This window comes from Mobula hypostoma, chromosome 5 (genome assembly GCF_963921235.1).
Source record: "Mobula hypostoma chromosome 5, sMobHyp1.1, whole genome shotgun sequence".
NCBI lineage: Eukaryota > Metazoa > Chordata > Chondrichthyes > Myliobatiformes > Myliobatidae > Mobula > Mobula hypostoma.
The window spans coordinates 105,824,524-105,846,281 of NC_086101.1; the positions used below are offsets into that span (position 1 = coordinate 105,824,524).

The following is a 21,758-nucleotide window of genomic DNA, read 5'->3' on the forward strand; positions in this document are numbered from 1 at the left end:
TTCTGTGAATGAACTGGTTAACATGTGAGAAGCATTTGATGACTCTGGGCCTGTACTCGTTAGCATTTAGAAAAATGAGGGGGGTAATCTCCTGTGCCCTCTGTCCTTGGTGGAGAGGTTCCTGGCCAAGTAGACAAGGTGAGTGAAAACTGCATTTTGTAGATGGTGAGAGTGAATGTTTGCAAGAAGCCAACCAATCTGTCATCCCAGATGTTGGCTATCAAAGCTGAGCCGAGACTGCAGTTCGGTGTCATATTGGCTGGGAGACCATGGAGATTGGTGGCAGTCAAATCCACTGAAGGGTCAAGGCTATCAGTCAAAGAGAGTATACCTCATCAGTGTAAAAAAACATTTATTTCCATGTAGTAAATTGACAATTCTGGACCCATGGTAGTGACAGAGAACAACTTACATCGCCACTGTGTTCCAACCTTGATGATTCTGTTCTGTGCGTGGTGTGGGTGAGCGCTGCGTAGTGACTAGGGGGTCAAAGCTGAGGGGATCTAATAGTCGAGGCTCATGAGGAGGGCGGTGCCCCGTTTGATCCAATGATCAGGAAGCTTCTCTCCGGTCTTCAGCTCGATGCCTACCACAAAGGAGGGATGTCGGCTGCTGCCTGCTCGCTGAGAGTAATAGTAACAGGGGCAGAGGTAGGTACCTGCAACACAAGACGGGGCAGCTTGTGACCACTATCCATGTGGTATGGGGGGGCGGGGAAGAGAGATTTGGTTGGTCCTTCATCCCCTTCCTCCTCCCTCCTCCCCTCCGTCCCCTCGGTCCTCTCACCTCGGGAGGACTTCTTCCTGTTCTCCACGGGTTTGAAGTGGATGGTGGGGATGGGGCACACCAGCTGCATCGGTTCAGATTCCACCAGGCAGGCGTTGCGTTTGTCCCAGCCGGCCCCTTCCAGGTACATCCCCCTGATGAACACTCCTTCCTGCAGGTAGGGAGCAGAGGAAATGGTCAGCTTGGACGCTGGGGAGCACTGTAGCCCTAAGTGTTCTTCCCTTGTGCATGGCAGCCATTCAGTAGCCAACCCACTGTTCCTTTTCACCACAGTTAGGTCCAAATGATGGGTTGGTGATGTATAGGTTCACTTGATCCTCCCCTCAGCCACCAATCACTCAGATTCTGGGATCTCAGAGTTTCTGTGTGTCGTGTTTGAGGAAAGCATCTTCCTTTAAGGGTTTGGACCTACCTTGGGGGGCTCCAGCAAGTTGTTGTCATCGACCACAGCAACGATGAACTCCCAGGAGAGCGAGTCAACGGAGATCTGGGGGACAGAAAGTGATCACTGGAGCCATCAGCCTATCTTCGCAGCTCTGTCTGAGTTTCAGACTAACCCCAGTACGACTCAGTGCCCCAATTCCCTCCAGCCATTCCCACCATTCTTCCTAACAACAACTCGCTGCAGGTAAACCTTCTTCTCCCTTTCTGGCCACCCATACTCCCACATTTCTGCCCTGGGAACAGTCTCCCAGCTGCTCAATGCCCTCCTTGAGAGCAGTCACTCTGTGCCCAGCACCACTGTGCTTACCATGTTCTTGCGAGCGGAGAGCTGCAGCACGGCGGTAAGAAACCCCGTTGGGAAGGTGAAGCCGGAGATCCAGAAAATGACAGGTGGGTGTGTGGAGTCAGCCCACTTGGCAAACTGTTCTACCCTGTGCCCCAGGTCACGAGTCCAGGCTCCCAGTGGCTTCATGGACGGGTACGCCTGTCACAAAGGCAGGCACATTAGAAAGGATGTATATTCGGTCATACAACATTGAACAGTACAGGCCCTTCAGTCCACAATGTTGTGTGGACATTTTAAACCACACGACATAGGAGCAAAATTAGACCATTGGCCCATCAAGTCTGCTCCACAATTTCATCATGGCTGAACCAATTTTCTTCTCAGCCCCAATCTCCTGCCTTCTCTACAGACTCGGCACTCTCTGACCAAAGAAATTCTTCCTCATCTCAGTTCTAAAGGACACCCCTCTATTCTGAGGCTGTGTCCTCTGATCTTAGACTCCCCACTCTATCAAGGCCTTTCACCATTCAATAGGTTTCAATGAGGTCACTCCTAATTCTTCTGAATTCCAGAGCCATCAAATCCTCATCATATGACAAGCCATTCAATCCTGAAATCATTTTTGTGAACCTTTGAACTCTCTCCAGTTTCAGCATCTCCTTTCTAAGATAAGGGGTCAAAACTTGCTCACAATACTCCAAATGGGGCCACCACTACTGTTTTATAAAGTCTCAACATTACACCCTTGCTTATATATTCTAATCCTCTTGAAACGATTGCTAACATTGCATGGCTTCCTCACTACAGACTCAATCTGCAAATTAACCTTTAGGGAATCCTGCACAAGGACTCCCAAGTCCCTTTGTATCTCAGTATTTTTTTAAATTTTCTCTCCATTTAGAAAATAGTCAACCCTATCATTTCTTCTACCCTCTCATTTCTTTAACCAACTCCACAATCATCTAACTCTTCCCTCCTACATAGTCCTCCATTATTCTATCATCCACGTGCCTATTTAAAAGTCTGTAAAATGTCCCTGATGTTTTTGCCTCTACCTACCACTCTCTGTGTAAAACCTACCTTTGACATTCCCCTATACATTCCTCCAATGATCTTAAAGGCATTTCCTCTGTCAAGTTACCGCTCATCCTCTTTCACTCCAAAGAGAAAAGCCCTAGCTCATTCAACCGATCCTTCTAATGCAGGTGGCATCCTAGTAAATCTCCTCTGCACCCTCCCTAAAGCTTCTAAATCTTTCCCGTAAGGAGATTACCAGAACTGAACACAATGTTGGGGGGGATGTTTAAAGGCAGGAAGAGGCAGAAAGTCTCACCTTCAAACCTTCAGTTCCATGCCTGTAGTTAAACAGGCCCCTTGTTCCACCCTGACACCTCTCTACAGTAATCCCACTTGTCTTCATTGGGCCAGTGTTCCTCTCTGCTTTTCCTATCCTGCCTCTGCAAGCTCATCCTATACACCTAGCACCCCCTGTGTGGAAATACTTACCCCTTAATCTCCTATAAATTTTCTCCCCTAGAGGGCTATGCTCCAAGTGTGGGCCGATGGGACTAGGCAAAATAACAGTTTGGCATGGATTAGATGGGCTGAAGTGCCTGTTTCTATGCTGTAATGCTAAAGTCTCACAAAAACTTTCCGCTTTGAGATTCTCCTATCCTGAGAAACAGACAACAAACACAAAATGCTGGAGGAACTCAGCAAACCAGGCAGCATCTATGGAGTTGAATAAACAGTCAACGTTTCAGGCTGAGACCCTTCATCAGGACCACTGTCTACTTATTCCTCTTGGAATTTTATATATGTCTAGGTTTCTCCTCAGCCAACCCGATTGCAGTGAGAACAACCTCAGTCTATCCAATCCCTCTTATACCCAGAGCTCTCCATTCCAGGCAACATCCTGGTGCATTCTCTCTATTGCTACGACCTTCCTCCTATAGTGTAGTGACCAGAACTGTACCTAATATTTCAATTGCAGACTGAACAATGATTTTTATGACTATATTATGACATCTCAGCTCTTACGTCAATACCTATGAAGGCAGACTTGCCAAATGCCCTTTCACTACCCAATCCAGTGCCATTTACTATTACTATAGCTGGGATATACATATCTATACTCACATCATTCTACAAGTGTGCAGTAGAGAGCATCCCAATATGCTGCATCACCACACAGTACAGAAACTGCACAATGGTGGACAGGATGGTTCAACAATGGGTACTCAAAACTGCCCAATGCATCATGGACATATATACAGGGACCTGTCATCGAGGACATATATACAGAAAGGTGTTGGGAAAGGCCAGTGTCATCATGAAGGTTCCATCCACCCTGCTCATGGATTGTTTGCACCACTCCCATCAGGGAGGAGGCTATGTAGCACCCACGCCAGGACCACAGGACTCAAAAACAGTTACTTTTCCCAAGCAGTAAGGCTGATCAACATGTCGACCCACTAACCCACCCCTCCACACCCCCAACTGCAACTATATTTCCTGTCAGAGTCAGCTTATGTACAGACACTCCTGTGCCTAGCATTGCTTAATAGACATTCACTCAATCTCTGCATGTGTATATACAGTGGTGTGCAAAAGTTTGGGCACCCCTGGTCAAAATTTCTGTTACTGTGAATAGTTATAGTGAATGGAAGATAAACTGATCTCCAAAAGTCATAAAGTTAAAGATCAAACCTTCTTTTCAACATTTTAAGCAAGATTAGTGTATTATTTTTGTTTTGTAGAATTTTAGAGTGGGAAAAAAAAGGAAAAGAGCACCATGCAAAAGTTTGGGCACCCCAAGAGATTTGAGATTTAACTTTTACCAAGGTCTCAGACCTTAATTAGCTTGTTAGGGCTATGGCTTGTTCACAATCATCGTTAGGGGAGGCCAGGTGATGCAAAATTCAAAGCTTTATAAATACCCTGACTCCTCAAACCTTGTCCCAACAATCAGCTCCTCTAAGCAGCTGCCTAGCACTCTGAAAATTAAAATAAATGATGCCCACAAAGCAGGAGAAGGCTATAAGAAGATAGCAAATTGTTTTCAGGTAGCCGTTTCCTCAGTTGGTAATGTAATTAAGAAATGGCGGTGAACAGGAATGGTGAAGGTCAAGATGAGGTCTGGAAGACCAAGAAAACTTTCCGAGAGAGAACTGCCTGTAGGATTGCTAGAAAGGCAAATCAAAATCCCCGTTTGACTGCAAAAGACCTTCATGGAAGAGTCATCAGAAGAAAACCTTTCCTGCGTCCTCACCACAAAATTCAGCGTCAGTAGGTTGCAAAGGAACATCTAAACAAGCCTGATGCATTTTGGAAACAAGTCCTGTGGACTGATGAAGTTAAAATAGAACTTTTTGGCTGCAATGAGCAAAGGTATGTTTGGAGAAAAAAGGGGCAGGATTTCATGAAAAGAACACCTCTCCAACTGTTAAGCACGGGGGTGGATCGATCATGCTTTGGGCTTGTGTTGCAACCAGTGGCACGGGGAACATTTCACTGGTAGAGGGAAGAATGAATTCAATTAAATGCCAGCAAATTCTGGAAGCAAACATCACACCGTCTGTAGAAAAGCTGAAGATGAAAAGAGGATGGCTTATATAACGGGATAATGATCCAAAACACACCTCAAAATCCACAATGGACTACCTCAAGAGGCACAAGCTGAAGGTTTTGCCATGGTTCTCACAGTCCCCCAACCTAAACATCGTCGAAAATCTGTGGATAGACCTCAAAAGAGCAGCGCATGCAAGACGGCCCAAGAATCTCACAGAACTAGAAGCCTTTTGCAAGGAAGAATGGGCAAAAATCCCCCAAACAAGAATTGAAAGGCTCTTAGCTAGCTACAGAAAGCGTTTACAAGCTGTGATACTTGCCAAAGGGGGTCTTACTAAGTATTGACCATGCAGGGTGCCCAAACTTTTGCTTCAGGCCCTTTTCCTTTTTTGTTATTTTGAAACTGTAAAAGATGGAAATAAAAAAGTGATCTTGCTTAAAATATTAAACAAATGTGTCATCTTTAACTTTATGCCTTTTGGAAATCAGGTCATCTTTTACTCGCTTAGCTATTTACAGCAACAGAAATTTTGACCAGGGGTGCCCAAGCTTTTGCATGCCACTGTAAGCTATCTTATGTAATTTATGTTTTTACTTTCCAATCTGGAGTAACAATTACTTCATTCTCCTTTACACTTGCATACTGGAAATGACAATAAACAATCTTGTATCTTCTTTGCTATCTACTGCTCCACCAACTTTTGGCCTCAGTAAACTTATTCATCAGCCTGTCTATATTCTCATCCTTTCATCCTGTCATCCAAATCATTTACACAGTTAATGAACAACGATGGTTCCAGCACCGATCCCTGTGGCACACCACTGGATAAACCTCCAGGCAGACAAATGTTTCTCTGCCATTACCATCTGCCTTCTATCACCAAGGCAATTTTGGATCTAGTTTACCATCATACCTTCAATACTATGAGCCCTAACCTTCTGGATGGCCTACCATATAGAACTTCGTCAAAAAGTTTGCTAAAATTCATGGAAAATTCTACTTTATTAGTTACCTCCTCAAAAACCTTAGATATGAGAGACAGAATTTCCCTGCACAAAACCATACTGACTTATATTAATCAAACCTGTCCTTCTAAGTGAACATCAATCCTGTCCCTTAGGGTTTTTTCAAATAAATTCCCAACTATTAATGTTAAGCTCACCAGCCTGTAGTTCCTTCTGTTATACCTACTGCCTTAAATTAACAACGTTGGCTATCCTCCAGTCTGGTTACTATCTGGCTGCAGAAGATGCAGATGTTGCCATTAGAATGCCATAGTGTCCTTGAAGATTTATCCCCCTTAATGTGTGCCAATACAGCGAACCGTTACTCTTTGCCCCAAGATATCAGCAAACCCCTTCCTTGACTCTGCATCCAACATTTCCTGCTCCTGGTGAATGAGTAATTAAGGATACTGCTCACTTCCCTGGCCCCACACACAGATTTCCCTGTTCATCCCTGAGAGGACCGACTCTATCCTGCTTCTAATGTACATAGGAAAGGTCTGGGGATCCTCTCCAACCCTTACTTGCCAAGATAATTTCATGTCTTCATTTTGCCCTCCTACATTCTCTCTGAATCTCAGACCAAATGCCCATTCCTCAAGTGCATCCTTATTTCTAATCATACCTTTGGAGACACAGGAGACTGCAGACACTGGAATCTGGAGCAACACACAATCGGCTGGAGGAACTCTGTAAGTCCAGCAGCATCCGGGGAGAGGACTTGTTGACATTTCACATCAATACCCTGCATCAGAACTCAGCCCTGATGTAGGATAATCAATGATCCCTTCCATCTCTCTACAGACAATACTTGACCCACTGAGTTCCTCCTGCCTCCTCTTGTCACTTCATTTTCCTTTGTTATCCTAAACTTTGCTCCATCTTCTTACAAACCCTGTCACCAACTGCCCTGTGTCTATCTCATTGATTTACAATGGGTCCTGGTTAAAATCCACACTCTAGATTCTCATTGCAATGTTTGATGTCCTTAGACTCACCCCTCCACACCTGAGACCTGCTGCTCCATGGTCCTTCCTTCACAGTCTTTCCCACACCAATGTGTAATTATCAAACCTACCCACAGTTGTCTCTGTTCTGCCATTCTCTGCCTCCCTTATTGCACTTTTTAAAACCTATCTCAATCACTACTGATCACTAGCCCTAGTTATCGGTCACCCACCCTAGTTACTGGACAGTAGACCCATTTCGTGCCTCTGCTGATCCAAGTCAAAGCTCATCTCCTTGGGGTTCCCAAGAAGCACCTGGGGACACAATCAGTATATGAATCTACCTGTCGCAGTAATGTTTTGTCAGCCTGGGACAATCCCCTCACACTGTTACCTGCCGCTCAGTCTGCAAACACTTCATGGAGTCAATAGCAAGAAATAGGCTCTTTGGCCCACCGTGTCAGTTCTCATCATCGAGAATCGTCCCATGTCAATCCCATTCCCATCACTAGGTTCGTACCTTCTCATCCTTGATGATTCAAGTACTAGTCCCAATATTTCAGTGTTGGGAGAGTTTCTCTCCACCACTCACTCATACCGTTTGTTCCAGACTCCAAACCCCCATCTCCTGAGGATACAACTCTTCACCTTAGGCCAATGCCCCTTCACTTTAGATACCTCCGATACAGGGAATGTTTCCTAGTCTCTACACCTCATAATTCTGTAAATCTGCAAAGTTCTAACAACCCCCACTCCCAGCCTCTGACATTCCAGAGAGAACAGACCCAGCCTCTACCATCTCCTCTTGTAACCAAACAGCTCCCCCCTGCCTCAGAGGGTGACTTATCTGGCTCTGTACACCTTGATTGGCAGAGGTGGTGCCAAAAGAATGGTGACCTGGGGAGGAGTGTCTGCCATGCCCAGCAAGAGCTGAGGTGGTGGATATCCTCCCCACCACTGCAGGCAGGGGGCTACTGGAGACCGTGGCTCTGTCAAGGGCAAGACTACCTTCTCCATGCCTCTTACCAGCTCCCACAAGGATGGCACGCGGGCATCATGGATACAGTTAAATATCTCCTCCAGATCGGTAGACATGACCACCAGCCCTTGAATTGCCATCTTCAACTCAGTCAGTGATACCCTGTGGAGACATGAAGGGGACCTGTTCAATGGTAAATGCCAGAATGAGGCAATGAGAGAGAGGGAACAGAAAAATGTTTGCCAGCCCATGCTGAGGTCAATGAGAACCTCCAATGCACTGATACCTGACAATATCAAGTCTGGGGATGACTGAAACGCTCGTGACATCTGCCAGGTTAGACAGGACGGTCAAGTCAGCACACAGCCATTCAGTCCAAGGATTATGCACCCTTTTTTTTCACTCTGTGTCTGACATTGAGAGTATGTGATGGGACAGTGTGGAGGGAGCTACACTCTGTGTCTGACGGGATGGTGTAGAGGGAGCTTCAGTCTGTGTCTGACCCTGGGACAGTGTAGAGGGAGCTTTAGTCTGTGTCTGACGGGATGGTGTAGAGGGAGCTTCAGTCTGTGTCTGACCCTGGGACAGTGTAGAGGGAGCTTCACTCTGTATCTGACAGGATGGTGTAGAGGGAGCTTCACTCTGTGTCTGACCGGATGGTGTAGAGGGAGCTTCAGTCTGTGTCTGACCCTGGGACAGTGTAGAGGGAGCTTCACTCTGTATCTGACAGGATGGTGTAGAGGGAGCTTCACTCTGTGTCTGACCGGATGGTGTAGAGGGAGCTTCACTCTGTGTCTGACGGGATAGTGTAGAGGGAGCTTCAGTCTGTGTCTGACCCTGGGACAGTGTAGAGGGAGCTTTAGTCTGTGTCTGATGGGATGGTGTAGAGGGAGCTTCAGTCTGTGTCTGACCCTGGGACAGTGTGGAGGGAGCTTCACTCTGTGTCCGACCGGATGGTGTAGAGGGAGCTTCACTCTGTGTCTGACCCTGGGACAGTGTAGAGGGGTCCTGCCAGTGTTTTCTATGCTAACACAACATGATTTGTACAGTAATTGTTTGAAGAGCTTCCCTCTGTGAACGTTACACTGTAACTCTGACAACAGTTACTGGCAAATGACAAGCTGTGGAGGGTGGAGGACCTGGTGAGGCAGAAATGGACTGCGCTGTGCTCTGACCTGATGATGTTAAGGAGAAGGTTGTAGCGCTGAATCTCCTGCAGCAACACTACATTCAGTGGGAAGCTGTCCTCCTGAATCATCGCCCTTGTTCCTTCATAGTCCAGGTCTTCTGGTGTCTTCTGCAATACGTCACCTGACAGCTCAAAGACCTGCCGGACACAGATCAAGACGGGTTAGCTTTATTTGTCAAATGGAAACATACAATGAAATGTGTCAGTCTCAAAGCAACTATTCCCTAAACAACACCTACATTTCCATTGTGCATTTCTCTGAGAATATCCATTCCCAATTTATGTTCCCAAGTTCCTGGCTAACAACAATATAATTTCCTCCTCCCTCAGTGAAATACTTCCCCATGTAGTCTGCTCCTATCCCTGTCTAAGTCTGTGGTAAAGGTCAGGGAGTTGTGGTCACCATCTCCGAAAAGCTCTCCCATGAGAGATCTAACATCCTATCTGGTTCATTGCCTAGTACCAGATTTTATTTTGCTCTCTTTTTGCACTATTCATGATATTTACTTATTTATATTTATATATCATAACAAATTTACAACATATTCTAGTGATATTAAACCTGACTTTGATTCTGATCCAGTATGGTCTCTCTAATCGTCCTGTCTATATATTGTGTCAGAAATCCTTCCTGGACATGCCTAATTGTACCCCATCTAAACCTTCTGCACTGAGAAGAAAGGAAGTAAAGTGAGGAGCTGCTGATATCTGGGAGCCAGAGTCTAGTAATCACTAACAGGTGCAGTGCAGTGGGCACTGCAGACAGAGGTTACATCAGCTGAGATGGGTAGCGGTTAAACACCATTTGTGCAAAGCAAAATTATGCCAGAGCTCAGGTCACCTCTGCCCAGAGCCTGAGGAGGAACTATCTCTTCGCTTAGTGAAATAACATTCCCCCTGAACCTGCTACCTCCTCAGCAAATGAAGTACTTGACCAAAACACTGAAAATATAGAAATCTACAGCACAGTACAGGCCCTTCGGCCCACAATGTTGTGCCAGCCATGTAACCTACTTTAGAAACTGCCTAGAAATTCCCTGCTGCACAGCCCTCTATTTTTTTAAGCTGCATGTACCTAAGAGTCTTTTAAAAGACTCTATTATATCTGCCTCTACCACCGTCAATGGCAGTGCATTCCACACAACTGTGTGAAAAACTTGCCTCTGACATCCCCCTTGGTACCTACTTCCAAGCACCTTAAAACTATGCCCCCTCATGTTAGCCATTTCAACCGTGGGAAAAAGCCTCTGGCTATCCACACAATCAATGTCTCTCATCATCTTATATACCTCTGTCAGGTCACCTCTCATCCTCCATCGCTCCAAGGAGAAAGGGCCAAATTCACTCAATCTATTCTCATAAAGGACACTCTCCAATCCAGACAACATCCTTGTAATTCTCCTCTGCACTCTCTCTAAAGTATCCACATCCTTTCTGTAGTGAGGTGACCAGAACTGATCAAAACACTCCAAGTGGGGCCTGACCAAGGTCTTGTATTGCTGTAACATTACCACATGGCTCTTGAACTCAATCCCACGGTTGAAGAAGGCCAACACACCATACACCTTCTGAACAACACTGTCAACCTGGTTCTCTCTGATCCTCCACACTGCCAAAAATCTTAACATTAATATTATATTCTATCTACTGAATATACTGAAATGAACCACCATACTTATCTGGGTTGAACTCCATCTGCCACTTCTCAGCCCAGTTCTGCATCCTATCGATGTCCCACTGTAACCTCTGACAACCCTCCACACTATCCACAACACCCCCAACTTTTGAGTCATCAGCAAACTTACTACATCACCCTTCTACTTCTTCATCCAGGTCATTTATAAAAATCACAAAAAGAAGGGGTGCCAGAACAGATCCCCGAGGCACACCACTGGTCACAGTCTTCCATGCAGAATACAAATCATCCACAACTAATCTTTGCCTTCTGTGGTCAAACCAATTCTGAATCCAAAAGGCAAAGTCTCCTTGGATCCCATGCCTCATTACTTTCTGAATGAGCCTTGCATGGGGGACCTTATCAAATGACTTACTGAAATCCATATACACTACATCCAGGGCTCTACCTTCATCAATGTGTTTTGTTACATCCTCAAAGAATTAATCAGGTTCGTAGCCATGCTGACTATCCCTAATCAGATTATATCTCTCCAAATGCTCATAAATCCTGCCTCTCAGGATCTTCTACAACAATTTGCCCACCACTGAAATAAGACTCACTGGTCTATAATTTCCTGGGTTATCGCTACTCCCTTTCTTGAACAAGGGAACAACATTTACAACCCTCCAATCCTCTGGTACTTCTCCCATCCCTATTGATGATGCAAAGATCATCAGCAGTAGCCTGGGGTATATCTCATCCGGTCCTGGTGACTTATCTAACTTCATACCTTTCAAAAGCTCTAACACATCCTCTTCCTTAATGTCTATATAGTCAAGCATTTCAGTGCACTATAAGTCATCCCCACAATTGCCAAGATCCTTTTCACTGGTGAATACTGAAGCAAAGTATGCATTAAGTACCTCCGCTATCTCCTCTGGCTCCAAGCACACATTTCCACTCTCACACAGGTCTTCTTCTTGCTCTTCACATTCTTGTACAATGCCTTGAGGTTTTCCTTAATCCTGCTCACCAAGGCATTCTCATGGCCCCTTCTAGCTCTCCTAATTTCATTCTTGAGCTCCTTCTTGGCACCCTTGTAATTTTATAGAGCTCTAACAGTACCTAGTTTCTTGAACCTTTCATAAGCTTTTTTTCCTTAACTAGATTTTCTACACCCATTGTACACCATGGTTCTTTTATCCTCCCATCCTTTCCATGCCTCAATGGAACATACCCATGCAGAAAGCCATGCAAATGTTCCCTGAACATTTGCCACATTCCTGCTGTGCATTTCCCTGAGAACATCTGCTCCCAATTTATGTTCCCAAGTTCCTGCCTAATAGCATATTTCCCCCTACCCTAATTAAATGTTTTCCAAAATTGTCTGCTCCTATCCCTCTCCAGCGCTGTGTTAAAGGAGATAGAGTTGTGGTCACTACCTCCAAAATGCTCTCCACCAAGAGACCTGACAACTGACCAGGTTCGTTTCCCAATACCAGATCAAGTACAGCCTGTCCTCTAGTTGGCTTATCTACATATTACATCAGGAAACCTTCCTGAACACACCTAACAAATTCCATCCCATCTGAACCCCTTGTGCTAAGGAAATGCTAGTCAATGTTAGGAAAGTTAAATCACCCATCACAACAACCCTATTATTATTGCACTGTTCCAGAATCTGCCTCCCTATCTGCTCCTCCATGTCTCTTACTATTGGGAGGTCTATAAACAACACCCAGTGGAGTTATTGCTCCCTTCCTATTTCTGACTTCCACCCATAATGGTTCAGTAGACAATCCTTCTATGACCTCCTCTGTTTCTGCAGCCGTGATATTATCTCTGATTAACAGCGACACTCCCCTACCTCTTTTGCCTTCACCCCAGTCCTTTTTGAAACATCTAAAGTCTGGCACACTCAGCAGCCATTCCTGCCTCTGTGTCATCCAAGTCTCTGTAATGGCCACAATGTCATAGTTCCACGTATTGATCCACGCTCTGAGTTCATCCACCTTGTTTATGATACTGCTTGCGTTAAAATAGACACATCTCAAACCATCTGGCTAAGTGCTTCTTTACCCTATCATCTGCCTATCCTTGCTCATAAACTCCCTACAAGATGTCATTACTTGTGCATCAACCATCCCATCCTCTGCCTCTTCACTTCAGTTTCCACCCCCCCCCCCCGGATCTGGTTTAAACCCTCCCCAATAGCATTAAGAAACCTCCCTCCCAGGAGATTAGTTTCCCTCCAGTTCAGGTGCAACGTGTCCCAGTTGTACAAGTCAACCCCTCCCCAGAAAAGGTTGAAATGACCCAAGAAATTGGTGCAGGGGGCAGGCTTTCATCTCCTCAGCCACTTACTTTTCCATCTGCTCTATCTTCCTGTTCTGCCTTCACTAGTTCATGGCACGGGAAGTAATCCGGAGATTACCACTTTCGAGGTCCTGCTCCTCAGCTTCCTTCCTAACTCGCTAAACTTACCACGCAGGACCTCTACCCCTCTGCTGCCTAAGTCATTGGTACCAACATGTACCACAACATCCGGCTGCTCACCCTCCCCTTCAAGAATATTCCGCAACCGGTCAGAGCTATCCTGGACCCTAGCACCTGGGAGGCAACACACCATCCTGGTGTCTCTTTTGGTGTCGCAGAATCTCCTATCTGTCCTCCAAACTATTGAGACTATTGTAACGCTTGACTTCACCCTACTCTTCTGAGGCCCAGAGCCAACTAAGTACTCAAAGTTCAGGCAGTATTTGTGGAGAAAGAAACAGGTCATATTTCACGTCACAGGTCTGGGAATGGTTGAGAGCAGGTACAATCTACATTGTTGCTGCATGGGGTAGGGGAGAACAATGAAACGTCTGCGATAATCTCCAAGTTTGCGGATGACACGAAGCTGGGTGGCAGTGTTAGCAGTGAGGAGGATGCAAAGAGGATGCAGGGTGACTTGGATAGGTTGGGTGAGTGGGCAAACTCATGGCAGATGCAATTTAATGTGGATAAATGTGAGGTTATCCACTTTGGTGGCAAAAATAGGAAAACAGATTATTATCTGAATGGTGGCCGATTAGGAAAAGGGGAGGTGCAACGAGACCTGGGTGTCATTATACACCAGTCATTGAAAGTGGGCATGCAGGTACAGCAGGCGGTGAAAAAGGCGAACGGTATGCTGGCATTTATAGCGAGAGGATTCGAGTACAGGAGCAGGGAGGTACTACTGCAGTTGTACAAGGCCTTGGTGAGACCACACCTGGAGTATTGTGTGCAGTTTTGGTCCCCTAATCTGAGGAAAGACATCTTTGCCATAGAGGGAGTACAAAGAAGGTTCACCAGATTGATTCCTGGGATGGCAGGTCTTTCATATGAAGAAAGACTGGATGAACTGGGCTTGTACTCGTTGGAATTTAGAAGATTGAGGGGGGATCTGATTGAAACGTATAAGATCCTAAAGGGATTGGACAGGCTAGATGCGGGAAGATTGTTCCCGATGTTGGGGAGGTCCAGAACGAGGGGTCACAGTTTGAGGATAGAGGGGAAGCCTTTTAGGACCGAGATTAGGAAAAACTTCTTCACACAGAGAGTGGTGAATCTGTGGAATTCTCTGCCACAGCAAACTGTTGAGGTCAGTTCATTAGCTATGTTTAAAAGGAAGTTAGATATGGCCCTTGTGGCTACAGGGGTCGGGGGTATGGAGGGAAGGCTGGGTTCTGTGTTGGATGATCAGCCATGATCATAATAAATGGCGGTGCAGGCTCGAAGGGCCGAATGGCCTACTCCTGCACCTATTTTCTATGTTTCTATGTTTCTATAATGTGGAGATTGAGAGGGATTGAATGAAGGAAACAGAGAGGTTGTTAAACACTTCTGAACTTCTGCAGGAGTTCTAAGTGGAGGGAGACAAAGTGAGGACAGAGGAGAGGTGCAACATCTCTGGGAGACACACATTTTACTCATTTCTCTCTCTCTCTCGGCAGATACTGTCAGACTTTCTGAGGACTTCCAGCGTTTCATTTTATTTAAGATTTTCAGCAGCTGCAGAACTGTGTGTGTATTCAGCTCAGAACTGACATCTTGTCCAGACATCATCTGCGATGAAGAACCCCTTGTTGCCATCTCTCAGTCACCACCCACCACGTGGGTCATTCAGCCTCCCTGGTCTCCTTCCTGCCACAAACATTACCTTTGTTTCCTTACCCGTCTGTCAACATAAAACACAATCCACATTCCAACAAAAGGGCAGTGAGGCAGAACATTAACTGTTTCTCTCCCTGGACGCTGTCTGACCCGCTGACTATTTGAACATTTTCAGTTAATAAACCACATCTCCAGGGCTTTTTCCCCCACTTTTCTAAGTTTTTTTTGCTATCCTGCTGGAAGCTGAAGACCAGAGTTGTATTAGTGATATTGACAGGTAGAAACATGAACCCCAAATACTGCTGGACAAAGAAATGTTTACACATATCTTAGATAACTAGAGGGCAGGACATCTACTGAGTCAAAAAGATGGCACCTCCTACAGACCTCAGCTCCATTAATAATGTGAGATTCAGATTCATTTATTTATTGCATGTACATTGAAACATACAGTGAAATCCATCATGTGCGGTAACAACAAACACAAACCAAAGATATGCCTGGGGCAGCTGCAAGTGTCACTATACATTTCAGTGCCAACATAGCATGTCAACCGTGCTCAGAAGGACAAAGAACACAACAAGCCTCTGTCTCCTTCACAGTACAGAATACAGGTAATCCCCGTGGCCAACAATCTACACCCCCACATACTCTCATTTTGACATTAAAGTCTGAAGTACAACCCTACACACAAATGTTTGTTCCTATGGACATTGAAAATAGATTTCTCTCTCCAGGTTTAGTAGTTGTTCTTTCTGACCTGTCTTGTGTGTTTTCTGTCAATCATCACAGCACTGTTGATGTATAGTTATCATTCTGAGTGATTTTTGCGTAATTTCCAACAAAATCAACCATGGATGCCATTAAAAATGGGATCTATTCCTTACCCAGGTCAGCCTGTACCCTATGCAACCAGTCCCCCTGATAGTATTGTATCCCTTCAAAACAGCAAACCTACCGTCCAAACTCTTGTGACCACAGAACTCCCCCTCTGTACCACCTCTCCTACAGTGTGACCTTCCCACAGTGTGACTCTCTCAGTACCACCCCTCCCTCAGTGTGAACCTCCCCAGAACTGCCCCTCCCACAGTGATGTATCGCATCACCCACCATGTGACCCTCTCTCAATCCACCCCTTCCATGAGTGTGACCACCCTTCCCACAGAGTGACTCTCCCTCAGTACCACTCCTTCAATCAGAGTGACCCTTCCTCAGTATTGACCCTCCCACCACGTGACCCTCAGTAACACCCCTCCCATAAGTGTGGCCCTCCCTCAGTACTGCCCCTCCTGAAGTGGAGTGAGGTGTGGGTGTGTATGGCTGTGGGAGGCGCAGTGACTTGCAGCTTACTGTGAGGGTGGATCTGGTGAAGGCTGGGAGCTCTGCTCCCTCTCCTTCAGTCATGCCGTGTTTACCTTCTCCTCCCGGCTTAGGCCCCTGCCCTCAGCTGTGGTGACCTGAGGCTGGAGGGACAGTAGTGTGTCGAAGAGTCTGCGGGCCTCTGTGATCTCACTGGCCACATCTGCATTGGGGTGCTGCCCAAAGGCCTCGGGGTGCTCCACACTGGGCAGCATGCTGATATATTCCTTGTAGGAATTCAGATCGCCATCTTTGGGGATGTAGTAATTATCCAGGCTGGAGAGTCTGAAACATCAGCACAACCCTTGTTACATTAACTTCTTTTGGGCAAGAAGACAGTTTAAGTCATGGATGGGACAGGAGTCTGGGCCACACACAATAATATCAACAATGAAAATCATAGCAGATCTTGATTAGCAATGGTAAATGCAGTTTAATTCAGACAAGCTCAAAGCATTGGACTTGGGAAAGTCAAACCAAGGTAGGGCTTTCATAGTGAACTGAAGAGCCCTGGGGAGTGTTGTAGAACAGAGGGAGTTAGGGGAACAGGAACATGGTTGTCTGAAAGTGGAGAAATAAATAGGCAGTGTAGTGAAGAAGGATTTGGCACTTTGATTATCATCAGTCACGGCATTAAGATTAGGAGTGGGGGGTCATGAAATTTGTATGATGTTCAATTTTGGTCATCCATAAAATAAGTTATTAATTTGTATAGACGGCAGAAAGAATTTATGAAGATGCTGCCAGGACCAAAGAACTGAATTATAGGAAGAGGTTGAACAGGCTAGGACCTTCCTTTCCTTAAAGATTATTGCGCCATTTGTATAAAATCAAATCAGCGAAGATTATGCTAGACACCTTGCAAGTGTTGCCATGCTTCCAGTGCCAAAATAGCATGCCCATAACTCACTAACCCTAACCCATACGTTCAGAAAGTGCGAGGAAACTGGAGGGAATCCATGCCAGCATGGGGAGAATGTACAAGCTGTTTACAGATAGCGGTGAGAATTGAACCCCGTTGGTAATCGCTGGCACTGTAAGAACATTACCATGTTACATTTGGAGACTGAGGGGTGATCTCAGAGATGTGTAAAATCACGAGGGGCATAGACAGAGAGAATGCACTGTCTTTTTTTTAATGGGTTATCAAGAACTAGAAGGCATATGGTTAAGATAAGGGGGTAGAGATTCAAGAGAGAAACTTCAGGGGCAACTTTTGTTTTTCACACATTGGGTGAATATATGGAGGAAGTGGTTGAGGCAGCTACAATAACATTTTTCAAAGATGTTGGACAGGTACATGGATAGGAAAGAGTTAGAAGGATAATGGCCAAATGTAGGCAAATGTGACCAGGTTGAGCGGGCATCGTGGTTTATATGGACCATTTGGGCCAAAAGGCTTGTTTCTGTGCTGTGTGACCATATGAATGGCATAGACCAGAGAAAAGTAACATTTCGCATGCTTTAATGCTCTGTTTCTGTAGAAAGCATCCCAAACAGCGTGGACTCTGTCCCTTCATCAAGTCCCTCACCAGCATGAAGGGAATAACAACACTTAAGTACATAATATTTAATAACTAATACTTAATAAGTATTTTGCGTCAGCCTTCACCATGGAAGACACTAGCAGTATACCAAAGGTTTGAGAATGACAGGAGTCAGAAGCATGTGAAGTTGCTATTAGTAAGGAAAAGGTGCTTGGGAAGCTGAAAGGTCTGATAGGTAAGTCACCTGGACCAGATGGACTACATCTCTGATTCAGAAAGAGGTAGCTAAAGAGATTGTGGAGGCATCACTAATGATCTTTTAGCAATTGGTCCGTATGATTTGAGGGTATCACTGAGGCGTGGCTGAAAGAAGATCATAGTTGGGAGCCTAACATCAAAGGATATAATTTGTATCAAAAGGACAGGCAGGAAGGCATAGGCGGTGGTATGGCTCTGTTGGTAAGAATGGAATTCCATCTTTAGAAAGAGGTGACATAGGGTCAGAGAATGTTGAATCTTTGTGGGTGGAGTTAAGAAACTGCAAGGGTAAAAAAACATTAAGGGAATCATATATAGGCCTAAAAATAGAAGCCAAGATGTGGTGTTGAGATCGCAAAGGGAGCTGGAAAGGACATGTCATAAAGGTAATGTCACAATTGTAAAGGAGGACTTCAACATGCAGAGGGATTGCGAAAATCACAATCACAAGATCACAAGAGAGGGAATTTGTTAAATGCCTCCAAACAACTTTACAACAGCTTGTGTTGGTGCTTACTAGGGGAAAGACTATCTTAGATTGGGTGTTGTATAATAATCCAGATGATATTGGGGAGCTTAATGTAAAGGAACACTTAGGAGGTAATGATCATATGATTGAATTCATGCTGCAAATTCAGAGAGAGAAGCATAAGTCACATCAGTATCGTAATGGAATAAAGGGAATTACAGAGGCATGAGAGAGTAAGTTGCCCAGGTGGATTAGGGGAAGATACTGGTGGGGATGACAGCAAAACAGAGGTAGCTGAAGTTTCTGGAAATAGTTCACAAAGCACAGGATAGATAATTCCCACAGAAGTAGTTCTCAAATGGCAAGGGAAGTTAAGGATTGCATAAAATCCAAGGAAAGGGCATATAAGGTAACAAAAGTGAGTGGGAAGTTTGATGATTGGGAAGCTTTTAAAATCCAATAAATGGCAACTAAAAAAGCCATAAGGGAAAAGATGAAATATGAGGGCAAACTAGTCAATAATATAATGCAGGATATTAAAAGTTTTTCAGTTATATATAAAATAAAAGGGAGGTAAGAGTTGATATTGGACCACTAGAAAATGATGCTGGTGAGGTAGTAATGTGGGACAAAGAAATGGCAGATGAACGTAATGGGTACTTTGCATCTATTTCACTGTGGACGACACTAGCAGTGTGTCAGAGGTCCATGAGTGTTGGGGAGCAGGAGTGAGTGCCATTGCTATTACAAAGGATAAAGTGCTAGGCAAACTCAAAGGTCTTAAGGTGGATAAGTCACTTGGACCAGATGAACTACATCCCAGAGTCCTGAGAGAGGTTGCTGAAGAGATAATGGATACATTGGTCATGATCTTTCAAGAATCACTTGATCCTGGCATGGTCCCGGAGGACTGGAAGATTGCAAATGTCACTCCACTCTTTAAGAAGGGAGGAAGGCAAAAGAAAAGAAATTATAGCCCAGTTAGCCTAACCTCAGAGGTTGGGAAAGTGTTGGAGTCTATTATTAAGGATGAGGTTTGAGGATACTTGGAGGCGAATGATAAAATAAGTCAAAGGCAGCACAGTTTCTGTAAAGGGAAATCTTGCCTGACAAATCTATTACAGTCATCCCACCTCTCCCGGAACTTCCGGGAATCTCCCGCATATTAATAGTGGCTCCCTGATGCCCACAAATTATATACAATATCACGGAAATCAATTTTTTTGAGAGCAAGCGAGCGAGAAAGCAAGTGAGAGAGGGAGAGAGAGCGAGCAAGAGAGAAAGCAAGTGAGAGAGGGAGAGAGAGAGAGAGCGTGAGCGAGAGCACGCCATTGCAGAGTGTTCCAAATAAAAATATAAAACGTACGTCACCCCAGACTACACTAATAGGGGTCAAAATAATGAGTGTTGCTCGCTGCACTGTTTGCAACAGTGACTTTTCTATTACCCGTGGTGGGTTAAGACTGTAAAAGACATGTTGAGGTGAGTTTAACAGGTGTCATTCATTTATTAGCATAGCTAACATTATTTAAACTAGCTGGCCAGCTGCTAAGGAGCTACTCTATTGCAGACATCCCACCTCTCCTGGAAGTCTCCCGCAAATTGATGGTACTACCTCCCTGAAATGAGTTTTTGCAGGGTGGGATGTCTGCTATTAGAATTCTTCAAGGAAGTATTTATTTATTTATTATTATGATTTTATTTTGTTTTTTTTTCCTTCTATATTACGTATTGCATTGAACTGCTGCTGAGCTAACAAATTTCATGACACATGCTGGTGATAATAAACCTGATTCTGATTCTGAAGTAACAAGCAGGGTGGACAAAGGAGAGGCAGTGGATGTCATGTACTTGGATTTTCAGAAGGTGCTTGATAAGGTACCACACATGAGGCTGCCTAACAAGATAAAATCCCATGGCAGTACAGGAAAAATACTGGCATGGATCGAGGAATGGCTGACGGGCAGAAGGCAGCAAATTGGAATAAAAAGGTCCTTTTCTGGTTGGCTGCCAGTGACTAGTGGTGTTCTTCAGGGGTCAGTAATGGGACCACTATTTTTCCCATTGTTTGTCAATGATTAAGATTGTGGAATTGATGGCTTCATGACAAAGCTTGCAGATGATATGAGGATAGGTGGAGGGGTAGGTAATGCTGAGGAAGCAATGCGACTGCAGCAAGACTTAGGCAAATTAGAAGAATGGACAAAAAAGTGGCAGATGGAATACAGTGTTGGGAAATGTATGATAATGCATTTTGGTAAAAGGAGCAATGGTGTGGACTAAATGAGGAGAGAGACCTAGGAGTTTTTGCGCAAGACTCCCAGAAGGTTAATATACAGGTTGAGTCTGTGGTAAACAAGAGAAATGCAATGTTGGCATTTATTTCAAGGGGAATAGAATATAAAAGCAGGGAAATAATGCTGAGCCTCCATAAGACACTAGTCAGGCTGCACTTGGAGTATTGTCAACTGTTTTGGGCCCCATATCTCAGAAAGGATATGTTGTCATTGGAGAGAGTCCAGGGGAGGTTCATGGGGATGATTCTGGGAATGAAGGGGTTAACATATGGGGAACTTTTGGCAGCTTTGGGCCTGTACTCACTGGAATTTAGAAGAATGCAGGGGGATCTCATTGAAATCTACCGAATGTTGAAATGACTAGACAAGGTGGATGTGGAGAGGAAACAACAGGAATTCTGCAGATGCTGGAAATTCAAGCAACACACATCAAAGTTACTGGTGAACGCAGCAGGCCAGGCAGCATCTGTAGGAAGAGGGTCTCGGCCTGAAACGTTGACTGCACCTCTTCCTACAGATGCTGCCTGGCCTGCTGCGTTCACCAGCAACTTTGATGTGTGTTGGTTAGATGTGGAGAAGATGTTTCCTATGGTGGAGATATCCAGAACTAGAGGGCACAGCCTCAGAATTGAGGGGTGACCTTTCAGAACAGAGGTAAGGAGGACATTTTTTAGCCAGAGAGTAGGAAATCTGTGGAATGCTCTGTCACAGGCTGTGGTGGAGGCCAAGTCTGTGGGTATATTTAAAGTGGAATTTGATAGTTTTCTGATTGGTCAGGGTGTCAAAGAATGTGGCAAGAAGTCAGGTGTATGGGGTTGAGTGGGATCCGGGATCAGCCATGATGGAATGGCAGAGCAGACTCGATGGGCTGAATGGCCTAATTCTGCTCCTATGTCTTGTGGTCTTATGGTTTACGTTAGAACT

General features: G+C 45.0%; 1 protein-coding gene across 1 annotated transcript in view; it reads right to left on the reverse strand.

The window, feature by feature from the left end:
- Nucleotides 1-116: 116 nt before the first annotated feature.
- Nucleotides 117-21,758, reverse strand: part of dnah2 (dynein, axonemal, heavy chain 2) — a 503,144-nt gene continuing 481,502 nt past the window's right edge. The window contains exons 82-88 of the mRNA XM_063048700.1: nt 16,380-16,608; nt 9,193-9,344; nt 8,065-8,179; nt 1,538-1,714; nt 1,199-1,273; nt 787-937; nt 117-658 (exon numbers count right to left, since the gene is read on the reverse strand). Coding sequence (XP_062904770.1) covers nt 504-658; nt 787-937; nt 1,199-1,273; nt 1,538-1,714; nt 8,065-8,179; nt 9,193-9,344; nt 16,380-16,608 — 1,054 coding nt within the window. The 3' untranslated portion in view covers nt 117-503. The remainder of the gene's footprint in view (nt 659-786; nt 938-1,198; nt 1,274-1,537; nt 1,715-8,064; nt 8,180-9,192; nt 9,345-16,379; nt 16,609-21,758) is intronic.